General features: G+C 41.5%; 2 protein-coding genes across 8 annotated transcripts in view; one reads left to right on the plus strand and one right to left on the minus strand.

Moving 5' to 3' along the window:
* MED25 (mediator complex subunit 25) overlaps positions 1 to 8,001 on the plus strand; it is a 23,045-nt gene extending 15,044 nt beyond the window's left edge. For 3 of the 7 annotated variants that reach the window (XM_087945996.1, XM_026669611.2, XM_087945993.1), the window contains exons 8-20: positions 855 to 982; positions 1,063 to 1,156; positions 1,325 to 1,521; positions 1,648 to 1,770; positions 1,865 to 1,950; positions 2,972 to 3,029; positions 4,067 to 4,174; positions 4,955 to 5,125; positions 5,491 to 5,592; positions 5,769 to 5,837; positions 6,610 to 6,783; positions 7,013 to 7,220; positions 7,741 to 8,001. In XM_087945996.1, the coding sequence (XP_087802122.1) occupies positions 855 to 982; positions 1,063 to 1,156; positions 1,325 to 1,521; positions 1,648 to 1,770; positions 1,865 to 1,950; positions 2,972 to 3,029; positions 4,067 to 4,174; positions 4,955 to 5,125; positions 5,491 to 5,592; positions 5,769 to 5,837; positions 6,610 to 6,783; positions 7,013 to 7,220; positions 7,741 to 7,850 (1,628 nt within the window). In that variant the 3' untranslated portion in view covers positions 7,851 to 8,001. The remainder of the gene's footprint in view (positions 1 to 854; positions 983 to 1,062; positions 1,157 to 1,324; positions 1,522 to 1,647; positions 1,771 to 1,864; positions 1,951 to 2,971; positions 3,030 to 4,066; positions 4,175 to 4,954; positions 5,126 to 5,490; positions 5,593 to 5,768; positions 5,838 to 6,609; positions 6,784 to 7,012; positions 7,221 to 7,740) is intronic. The other 4 variants (XM_087945997.1, XM_026669612.2, XM_087945994.1 and 1 more) reach the window with 2 other exon arrangements.
* An 815-nt stretch (positions 8,002 to 8,816) lies between these two features.
* LOC113413414 (lutropin subunit beta-like) lies at positions 8,817 to 11,712 on the minus strand. Its single transcript, XM_026669616.1, has 3 exons — positions 11,698 to 11,712; positions 10,183 to 10,371; positions 8,817 to 9,047 (listed from the first exon to the last, which is right to left on the minus strand). The coding sequence occupies exons 1-3, from the start codon at positions 11,710 to 11,712 to the stop codon at positions 8,817 to 8,819; spliced, it is 435 nt and encodes a 144-aa protein (XP_026525401.1).
* Between the last annotated feature and the right edge of the window lie 235 nt (positions 11,713 to 11,947).

Raw genomic sequence — 11,947 nt, forward strand, 5'->3', positions numbered from 1 at the left:
TGTTCTCCTGGATCCCACCAATTGGAATACTTTGGCTGCCACATACCTTCCCTGCCTAATTGGGTGAGGCAAAGTGATGTAATGGGAAGAAGACAGTTCCAATATGCCAAATGTTTAATGGAGTAAAATAATAGAGGAGGCATGCCGCCGGTCCCGTCAGCCCGGTTCTTCCAGTTGGCGGGGTCCAGGATGAGGGCCTTCTATGTTGTGGCTCCTGCCCTCTGGACCATCTCCCCCAACGCGATCCCAACCCTCCTATCGGCCCCAACCCTCCTATCTTTTCGTAAGAGCTTAAAGACGTGGCTCTGCCAGTGGGATTGGGGCCCCAGTGGCAGATCAGCGAAATGGAGGTAGGTGGTTGAGTAATAACAGATTTCACCTTTCCCCCTCTTCACCTCCGCCCTCCCCATGTGTCTTTGGTTTTAATGTTTGATTTTAACTTTTTATGTTTTAGCTTAGATGTAACTGTAAGCCACCCAGAGTCACCCTATGGTAAGATGGGCGGCCAATAAGTTTTATAAATGAAGGAATGGATAATAGCATAACAAAGTTGGAAGGGACCTTGGAGGTCTTCTGTCCAACCCCCTGCTCAAGATTAAATAGTCAATAGGTTCCCTGGCAGCTTAGGCTTCCTGAACCACAGAGGATGGAATGTTCCATAATGTGGGGGAGCAGGATGGAAATAAGGTTTGTGGATTTTCATCCGCTTCGCATGCTTGTATTTGTGCATGTATATGAACAAGATGTAAATTGGTGTGGAATGTATCCCTTGTGATGATGAATAATATCTCTTGCAAACCCTGTATATAATTTATTGTCTATACTTAATGTCAACTTCTCTTCTCTGCATGCAGTAGGAGGAGCAGGAGCAACCAATAACAACCTGCAGCCCAAACAACCAGTATCCCAGCCTCCCCCAGTTCCTCCTCCACTCCCTCCGGCACAACCACAGGTTCTGCCCCAAGTTTCTCAACCATATCAGGTACATTTTTTGCCCTCGAGTAACAAATGGGTTGGGGCCTTTCCTTTCAAAAATCTCCTGATTGCTTCTTTCTGGTTTAGGTTACACAACCCACTACTCTCACTGCAGCCCAGGCAGCTGCTCAGTCTGCTGTGGAAGCCGCCAAGAACCAAAAGACCGGCCTAGGCACCCGCTGTGAGTCCCTGTGTGTCTCCCAGAATTGGGGCTAAAAGCAGTGCTTCAAAGTTTAGGCTTGGATGTGGGGAGGATATTAGAACAGAGGATAAAAATGTATCCGAAGGGGTGATGATTATGGGTTGTGGGTTTATACATCCATGTTTTTTCTTTCTTTCTTCTGAACAGTCCCTTCCTTGAATACCATGCAACCAGCTTTCAGTCAAGCTCCTACGCAGACCCTTCCGACAGGCTCTGTTCCAGCTCTGACTCAAAAGCTCCCTGCCTCATCTCAGTCTAGTCTGGTCTCCACAGTAACCACAGGCTCCGGCCTGCTGGTTCAGCCACCTGTGCAAGCTTCCCCACAATCTGGTGCCTCAGCCATGGTACATATGATAGCTTTGGCAGTGGGATGCAGACATTCGCACAAATCGTATCATATTTTTTTTTCCCATCAGGATGTGACTGGCTTGCCAACTGACTTTTTGTGCATCTCTTCTTTCTCTATCCAGACTAGTGGCATGCCTCCCAACAGTATGAATGTGACTCAGCCGACACAGGCACAAATTGGAGCACCCCAGCAATCTATCCCAAACAAAGTGATGGCATGGAGTGGGGTGCTGGAATGGCAGGAGGTGAGAGCTGAATTGTGGAAGGGAAAGAAGAAAGATTCATAGGAGCTCCTTATCCTGATGCATTTTGACCATGTATCCCATCCTCTTTTCCTAGAAGCCGAAGCCAACTTCTGTGGATTCCAATACCAAACTCACACGTTCCCTGCCTTGCCAGGTGTATGTCAATCAAGGAGAGAACCTGTGAGTGCCTCTGGTTCATTTAACAGAAAAAAAAGACACTTAGTTGATTATTTGAGAGCAGGGAGATGAACTCAAAACTGGTGTCCTGATACTGATAGAAACAAGCTGAATTTTGGAGGATTTATGATGGAAGAAGACTGAAAAATATGTCAGAGGTGCAATGAGTAGGAAGTAGTCAATTCTAATACATTGCCATCGTCTATTTTAATGATGGGCAGTTTTCTTCCACCCATAGACTATTCTAATTTATAAGCTCTTTTGTGACTACAGAGTCTGAACGGAACTAACAAAAAGAGTGGAACTAACTTTCAAAAGTTGGGAATTGCTGAAACAAGTTCTCCCCCCTCTTAAAAAAACCAGAAGTCTTACTTACCATTAATCTGGAATAGAACCTTTGTGGTGATTATAAATGTGAACCCTCCTCCCCTGAAGACCCTGCTGACTATGTCGCAGATTAAAACATGATGGGATGCTGATTTCCTACCAGGAATCTTTAGGTCAGTGTTTTAAACCAGGCTTTAAGTCCCGTGCTAGTTGAGGAATTTTGGGAACTGACGTCGACTCATCTTAAAAGTTGCTACGATTGAGCTAAAGACTTAAATACTATATGGTAAATACATAGTGTACATACTACCTGCTGTTGTACTTTAGTTTTTAATTGCTTACAAATGTGTGCAAATTATTTTAACCATACATAGTTTTGAATGTTTTAATAGGCGGTGATTAAAGTAGATGAAACAAGTGAGATACGTAACAAAATGGTTGCAGTATTCAGTGTCATCAGTATTTCAGTCAGTTCTGTCCTTTTCCATGATACTCTGTTCAATTTCTTCATTTACGTGAATCTCTTTTCACTACGACACAATCGTCATTCCTCAGCTCTTAAGCACATTGTCCTCCAAGTTACATTAACATTTGGAGAATTGCATTTTCAGTTATTTATATGTGTTAAATGATAACAATTATTTTAAGCAGAGCTGGGATGGGAAAAGCACAGCTGACTCTCCTTGCTCTGTTGTAGGAAGGCTGAGCAGTGGCCCCAGAAACTCATTATGCAGTTAATTCCCCAACAGCTCTTGGTAAGTGAAATGTATGTGATTTTTGAAGGCAGATTGTGAACTAACACTTCACAGGGATGGGCAACATTTTGCAGAATGAATGGCACCCTGATACTGCCAAAATCTTTTAAGAGTTGCCCAGATAAATATAGTGGCACCGGTTAGAACTTTGATCTGTACACACTCATCTACAGGGATCAGTGTGGAAGCAAGGTCTAAATCGGTGTTTCTCAACCTTAGCAACTTTTAAGATATGCAGCCTTCAATTCCCAGAATTCCCTAGTCAACTATGCTAACAGGAATTCCAGGAGTTGAAATCTGCATATCTTAAAGTTGCCAAAGTTGAGAAACACTGGTCTAAATTAACCTTCTTCCAATCTCTCTTTATCTGCCCTGCAGGGTTTGCTGGATGAAATTAAAATCTTACCCTTATCCAACCAGTCTTTATTCTAATGTATTTTTCTTCATTATTAAGGGCAGCAAAGAAACATGCAGATGACCTGAGGGGCATTTGGGTAAAGAGGCCAGTCCTTAAGATTTATGGAAATTCTGGAGTTGCAATATTGAGGCTGGGGTTGGCAAATCTGATTTATGCCTTTTATTGGGCTTGCCAGTCTTGTTGTTATGGTGATCTTAGTTGTAACAATGGTACGGGAACAGCCTTGTCATGCTGAACAATTTTTAGAAGGATTAAACAGTGAAAGATGGTCTGCTTCTATGGGCATGACAGATGCCACGCTGTGGGTGGGCAAGCTTTTCTTCTGAAAGTCTTATGTACTGACACGTGAAGGGGAAAAAAAAGGGTATAAGGTTAAATTGATGGAGGTGTCTGAAACTTCTTCCCTGCCTATTTTGAAATCTCTTGTATTATTAGCTATTCTTAGATTTTTAGATTTATAGAATTAGTATTTACAGGATAGCTATTGTCCTTCAGCTTTGCTTTTAGCATCATTGGATTTCCCAGAAATTTATCTTTTTTGAAAGTATTGACAAATTAGCATGGCTTGGAGTATACACAGATTTGTTTCCAACTGAATTAATCCATTCCTTCTTCACAGACAACTCTGGGTCACCTGTTCCGCAATTCTCGCATGGTGCAGTTCCATTTCACCAATAAGGACTTGGAATCCCTCAAGGGGCTCTATCGCATCATGGGCAATGGATTTGTAAGATTCTACAATTGCTAGGATGTGGGCATGGTTAAAAGAGATTCAACTAAATTGAAGTAGAAGCTTCCAGTTGAGGCTTGGTCATGATGGTTAAGGCAGTCTGTTTTCTTTCCTGTTTGGAAAGTTGCCTGATGAGTAAACTGATACAATAGTCAAAAGTATCAAGATACATATAACTGTATATTCTGGTACTCCAGTACATAAAATTTCTAATATTACTGACACTTTTTTATGGTAGCCACAGAAAGTTATTTTAATGGGAAATGTCTGAGCATGTTGGTGAAGTTACTTGCCTGGAACGTTATAAATCCTAGAATTGAGTTCACTTGCTTATGATAGTAGAAATCCTATAATTGTAACTGGTAAATCATGATCTTAATGACACATCAGTGGGGCTTCTTATTCTCTGAAGATTGCTAGAAGTGATCCTTTGATGGTAGTGTTGAAGAAATGGGATGATTAGTGAGGACCATCTCAGTTTCGGTGACATTATTATAGAGGTTCCTGATTTTGGAGGTGCATTAGTAGCTCAGTTTTATAAATTGCATTAGTATACCTATTATCTGTGTTCTTCTGTTCTTCCTAATGCATTTAGTTTTGGCCAATGTAGTTTTAAAATTTCTTCTTGACTTTGATATTTTTTTCTGATATTAAATGACACTGTGATTCCTGAGAAAAGAGCAACACAGCATACAAATATAAAAAACAAGGGGGCAAAAGATTTCACCTTGGAAGGATATTTCTCAGCATCCTTCCCTTTTCTTGTTACATGAGCAGGCTGGCTGTGTCCACTTCCCTCACACAACACCTTGTGAGGTGCGAGTGCTGATGCTGCTCTACTCCTCCAAGAAGAAAATCTTCATGGGGCTCATTCCTTATGACCAGAGTGGTTTTGTCAACGGGATCCGTCAAGTCATCACTAACCATAAACAAGTTCAGCAGCAAAAGGTCAGTAGCTGATCCTCTTCTTCTTATTTCCCCCTCAGCTCTAGGTTCAAGCTTTTCAGCAGACTGAATCTGTTGAATTCTAGAGCTACCTGAAAATTACTTCTGAGTGTGTTGAAAAATTACCTCAGATTGTATTGTAAATAGCTCCAGGTCTCATTGAATATATTTCTTGCAGTATTTTTTGCTTTGTGATCAATTAGAGCTGTGCCATTTCTAAGCATATTGCATCTTTAGCTTTAACTCCTGAACCAACATTTTTTGTATTTGTGCAAAATGTTGTATTTGTGCTTCTGTATGGGAGTACACTCAGAATATTTTGGACTTCAAAAGGCTCTAATTTGTTTCTTCTTCATCTCTCTCTATAGCAGATGGGGGGTTCTCAACCCATGGGGTCCACACCCAACACACAGCCCTTCCTGGCAAAGCAGCCTGGCACTTTGCCAGTAACTCCAGGAGTCCAGCAGCAGGTAAGGCATGAGGCAGAGTAGATTTTGCTCTAACTGTCTTCAGGCAGCAGCCACACAAGGCAAAAGAGAGCTATCTATCTCTTGGCAGCATGTCCAGGCTTAGAACTGTATTACCTATCTTTTTGCTTCACTGACCACTCCTTGTTGGATGTGCACTTCCCTTTATCTTTTTACAGATGGGTGGGCAACAGGTGAGCCCCAGTATGCCTCAAGTGGGAATCATGGAAGAACGGCAACAGGGTTTGGTGAGTCCCTTGTGGAAGTGGGAGCTGCTGTATTTTTTTAAAGTAGATTCATCCCATCTTGGAATCATTCTTTTCTTGCAGCTCTACTTATTCGGTCCTATAAGATGGTACTCTGGATGGAAAAAGGCTAAGCAAATTTATCTTTGGGTTAATTCAGCAGTCTCATTTCATAACTGGGACTTTGCACATAGCTTCCCATACCCTGCCAGATATTGCCAACAAAACTAAAGTTAAGATGATAAGTGGAAAAGATGTTATTTAAAAAAGAATGTCATTTAACTATTAAACAAATTTAATGTATTTTTCACTATACTAATTAGCAAGGTGGCCTTCAGCATGACATATACCAGAAACAGCATTTTGGTTGGAGTCGCCCAATGCTTGCCTAGCTTTCCATATATAAGCTCTCATTATTTTTTCATTCTAATGATGAAGAACACAAATATGTTCCTATTATGGTTCATTTTCTCCTAAATATTACTTTGGCTTAAAAGGACTTTTCCCCATTTAACTTGCCTTCAGGCAAGGTCTCTTTGTATCTTTATATTATGTGGTCATTGCAGAAGTCCTTCAGCTGCACTCGAGCAGCTGAAGGACTTCTGAGTGAGAGCAGCAAATCCCTGTCAAAAAGTCACATTCTTTTTGGCACTAGCCCCATGTTTATTGGTGGTTACCTGCAACACCTTTGCATGGGTCTTCAGATTTATGGAAAATATATCAATTGCTGTGTACATTCTTGCAAGCAATGAAATATTTCTTCTCCTTTTCATAGTTGCAGCTCCGAGTACAGCAACCTCAGCCAGCTGCCCCACCTACCAACCAACCTCCACAAGCACAGGGTCCCCCCCAGGCTGGGCCACAGGCCACCCAAGGAGGGGCCATGCTTCGGCCCCAAAATCCAGGAGCCAACCCTCAGCTCCGAAGCCTTCTTTTGAGTCAACAACCGGTGAGTGCTATCTTTTGCTATCCGCAAGGGTTCCCCACCACCACCACACACACCATTTTTTCACATTTTTTTATAATTGAAGAAGTCTACTGAAATGTTAGAGCAGTCCACTACCGCATCTCCTTTGCTTCTAAGAGCAAAGAGAAGTGGCTGCATTGCTTAGCTTAGCTTTGCTGGCACTTGTAATAGTCCGAAAAGAATTACATGCTTCCTCCTCTTTCATATGCAGCCCCAAGCTGGAGTCCCTCAATCCCAGCAGCCCCTTCACCACCTACAGCAAGGGTCCTCAGGAATGTTACCACACCAGCCCATGGGGCAGACTCTTGGTCATCAGCCTCCTGGACAGCAACAGCTTCAGCTTCCTGGACAGCCTCTCATGCACCAAGCTCCTGGGCAGCAGTGGCCAGCCCAGATGGCACCACGGCCACAATTGCAAGGTATGAGTGGACTTGGTCTGAGTTGACAAAAAAACTATTGCTGCTACTCCCAACCCAGAAACAACTGCATCTGAGAGTTGGGTAGGATTTTTGCTTTTGGAGAAAGGGCCTATTTCTTTCATCAAGGCACATTCATTTGCAGAGTTGGAGGAGGTAGATTTGAGAGGAGTATATGTCAGTAACTGGTTGAGCAGGTTATTATTTGTAGAACATGGGCAACAGATGTGAAATACAGTAATGTATAGTGAGGTAAGAGCTGTGATTATGCTAGTTCTGGCTATCCTAAGAGGGATTCATTAACTAATGGGAACAATATACTGTATTAGCTATTTCTGGGAAGGAAGAGAAGTGAAGGGCCAAATCTTTTATTAGGCTTCTTTTCTAGGTCAAGCATTTGTTCAAAATGCCCCAGTGGATGTTAAATGGAAATTAAGTAGACCACTATAGCTAATCCTGTAACAAGATATTCTTCTTCACTGCTGTTCTAAAGCCTCCTGGTGTTGTCCCTTCTTACCCCCAGGTCAAATGCTAATGAACGCTGGTCCCCGAGGGCCTGTTTCTCAACCAGGCCTGCAGCAGGTTCCTGCCCCCAGCATCATGGAGGATGACATCCTCAGAGACCTCATCTGAGGACAGAGGAGGATACTTCTCCAATGTCACCCAGTGCTGAAATCATCTCTGTAAACTGGGAAGATGCTTCCTTTCTGGAGAATATTCTTTTTTTCTCATTTGTATTTTTTTTGTTCCTCTCTATTAAAAAATATTACACATTTTCATTCAAGTTGACCTTTCCTGAGATTAATTCTGTTTCTCACTCCCATCTGCTGCAATTTTAGGAATATCACCCAGTTCTTCTGTGTTTAGGGCACACTAAGAGTTCAGTCCAGCCTCCCAAGTTCCCTAGTGGGTTTTCACTTAATTTTGGTATGGTGAGATAATTGAATGCAAGGAGAGGGAAAGTAAAAATGATCCTATTGTGAGGTATGTTGTGAAATTCTGGCCCAAGATCCCATATCTCTCAAAGAGCATATATTGAATGATCTAAAGTCTTTCAAAGGAGAAGGGGCCACTTTAATAGATGGACAAGGGGTAAAAAGGCATGGAGGGGTTTCTTTTCTTCAACCTCTCACATTTGAGATGTGCTGGACTGCACCTCCATTCTCAGCAATCAGAAGTTCAAACCCTGATTGGAACCCTAATTGCTTGCTTCCTTATAAATCCCCACAGCAACCCTTCTTCTGGTTTACAACTGCCAAATTATAGCAGCTCATATATATTGTATTCAAATTAGCCTTCCAAATGCATAACAGTTTGGCTTTGCTTTCTAAAACATAGGTTTTCTTAGGGCAGAAGTAAAAAAAATCTAAGATTTTTAGAGTTCATTTTAGAGTTCACACTGTTCTCAGAAGCAGAAAGAGTATAAGAGTATAATCAGGGTGGGTTCTTGTAATATATGGTCCTTTAGACAGAAAAGGGGATAGAGTGAGCATGCAAGGACTGGAATAAAGGATGTCAGAGTTACATTCAATAAAGCACCGCTACAAGTATATGCACTATTGTTGGCCTAGCACGGCATTTATTAGTCACCCTTATTTATCAGGCAATGCGATTTTGGTTGCTGCAGGAATCAGGCCCAATGCCCTTAACAGTACAGTCACTGGAATCCATGTCACACAGGTCACAGTGACAACTGAGAGCTACAGGGTAGGTGAAAGACGGATCAACATCTGGGGGACAGCCTTGCAGAAGTATAGTCTCATATTGCACTTCTTTGTAAATGCAGACCTTTTGGTTAAAGGTGGGGAAGAGAGGCTTCCACAGCAATTCCTGTAAAAGACATAGAGAGAGTGGTTAGACATGACAGCCTTTCTTTCTTACTCTTTCATGGGGCAGCATCCAAAATGTCACAGATGCCACCCTTCTGCTTAGTGTTGGCCTAATTTCTCTTTCCTGCCTATTTGAGTGTGTATCGCTTGCTACTATTCCACACATACTGCTACCAGCAACCTCCAGAGGTCCCTTCTCAATGCTATCAAAGCTGGGGTATTGGTTTGGACATTCACTGCCTTTGTAGTGAGTAGTAGGAAGATGTAATGGCAAACTGAGCAGCAAAGTGGTCAGATAAAAGCAAATAATGAAGAACTAATGCACTTCAAGTGACATGTCTGGGAAATTAAGGCTGCACAAACATGCTAGATAGGAAGAAGTTTCCCGTTCTTCCAGAATGGAAAGCAAAGCCTGCTAGGCTGTAATATATATAACAGGAAATACATTTTTCAGGGGCATCTGTATTTTTTCCCCTAGTAGTAACCAAGCAAGTGAAGAGCAGTGCCCCAAGTCAAGTAACTGGCCCTATTTTATGAAGGTTACAATATCCTTAATGTTAAGGCCCCAAATGATTAGGAGACTAAAGAGTGGATAGCTGCAAAGCAAACGCCTCCTAACCCCCTTTCTGGGCTAATGCTTAGGTACACAGAACACAGGATTCCTCTGCCCATCAATTGCAGATAACTTTCAGAGCATCCCCTACAAGACATTTTGTCAAATTAACCACAAAGTAATAATTCCCATAAACATAATCTACATCTACAAGATTTTAGAATTCTCTCCAAAAGTCATCAAGGGGGAAACTATCAGCTGGAAACCAAGGACAAATTCCCTCTCCTGGCAGCTTTATCTTATCTGCCCATTATGTCTCTGACTGCAGGAAACAAACAGTATAAAGCCCCCATTTAGGGAAATGTGTAGCTATGATTAAATACAGTTGTTTTTTTTTCAAGTCATTGCATTGAGTCTTAAAAGGGTGCTGGGATAGAAGGTAACTTTCTCATCTAGGTGCCTTCTAGGCACATTAGCCCACACCAGGCATTATAGTATCTATCTGTGCTAGCTTGGGGCAAGGAATGTTGTCCTAACACTTCTCAAGGGTGATTGGTTGGTGATTCCTCTCTCATATACCCACCTTGGTCTTACAGTAACCACTACAGATGGAAGTGGTGATGGCCATGCAGACAGGGCAATCGTCCTTCTCGGCTGAAATCGTAACATTGATAGAGTGGCAAGCTTGGTTGCCGCTGGTCACACCACTTTGGTGAATGGCACAGTGAGTGGCAGTCAGGAACAAGAGTGTTGCTAGCAACGGATTCTTTGCCTGGATGTAAAAGTGGGAAGAAATGAGAAAGATTTCATAGCTTTGGCATCAGTTTCAGAACATAAGGCTATAGCATGATCTCTAAGAAATGTTGTGCAAATGGGACTGATACTGTTGGGCAGCATGCATATTTAATAAATTATAGCTTCAATAGGTAGTCTGGGTCTGCTGGATCTGCCTTTTATTACTATTGTTTAAGAGTTACAGTCATAAGAGACAAACATAAAAGACAGAATATCTCTGAGCACATTTTGAGCCCAAGAGTTTGTTGTCAGCACAAATATTGAACTGCACAGATCACAAGCTTTTCACACTAAAGTTCATTCATAGATCCTCCTAAATTTAGCATCTAAGTTAGATATGAAAATATTGGTACTGATTTCTCTTTAACTATTCATAGTAATTATTTCCAGGTTTCAGATCACTGCTCATTGCCCAAACCTCTGGCAACAGATCCTGATCTTTTTTACCACTGTCACTGGTATGCCTGAAAAATACTTGGGTGCTAAATTTTTTAAATTTTTTAAAATACTAGCAAAATTATTTAATAAATGAACAAAAGTGCCAGGATTGTATTTCTATACCTATACCAAGGAGAGAGCATCAGGAAAAAAAATGGAGGGGGGAGCTGCAGCCTACTATTTATGAGGGAATTGGGTGCCCTTGAACTAGTCTTTCTGTTATCTATTATTTGATTTTCAATACGACATAATTGAACTAATATACAGGAATCTAAATATTTAACATAAAATATACTTTTTTTCTGGAAAAACAAGACGTGGAAACCTTTGAAAAAGAACTGTTTGTCAATAGTTCAAGTAGGTGTTTCCTCAAAAGAGCTCATATACCCAGTCCATGCTTGCTAAACAGTGCCTAGTGAAGCATCACAGAATATTTCTTTTGACCAAAATATAGAGAGCAGCCTTTCCCCAATGTTGATGGTGTTTATCACAACTTCAGAATTCCTAGCCTGCATGGCTACTTTAGATATGTCCAGCTCATCCTGAGGGAAGTCAGTTGGAAAAAGCAAACATAGACTTGTTGGAAAGTTGAAAAGAATTGTTCAACCTCACTCTGTTGGTGAAGACTTTTGTATTTACAGTATCCCCAACAATGGGTTGCCTAGACTCTGATCAAAGTGAACCCACCAACTCTTCACTTAGGTAATTCCTAGCCACTGAGAAGCTTCTGTTAGCCAACAATTTACCTTCGTTGCAATGTCCTATTATGCGAAAGCAACATACCTTGATCGGCAACCTCAGTAGATCATGTTAATGTGCAAGAGCTATCGCTGACCCAGCTATCTGCCTCCTCATTTGTACATACCTGCATTAACTTCATAGCGTCTCCAGGGTTGTCCTCTAATTGTAATGTATCTGCCGCTCTCTTGCATTTTTATAAGGCTTTCCCCCCTCCCACCACGCAGCTGATAAAAAAGACTCAAGGGCAAAAATCTAATTAATAACCAGGATGCAACAACAAAGGATTTTAACAGCATAATCACAGTACTCTTTGGAAATATTGGTTAAGCCAATACTTAACTAATTTCATTTCAATTGATGTTTCAAGTCTGTCT

This window comes from Notechis scutatus, chromosome Z (assembly GCF_049901735.1).
Source record: "Notechis scutatus isolate UNSWTSFEM ecotype Mainland chromosome Z, rNotScu1.2, whole genome shotgun sequence".
Lineage (NCBI taxonomy): Eukaryota > Metazoa > Chordata > Lepidosauria > Squamata > Elapidae > Notechis > Notechis scutatus.

Excerpts from the sequence above, each read along its gene's own strand:
- LOC113413414 (XM_026669616.1), bottom strand. Across the intron at positions 9,048-10,182 it reads GTGGTTACTGTAAGACCAAG|GAATTGCTGTGGAAGCCTCT; the intron begins GTGGGTATATGA and ends TGTCTTTTACAG.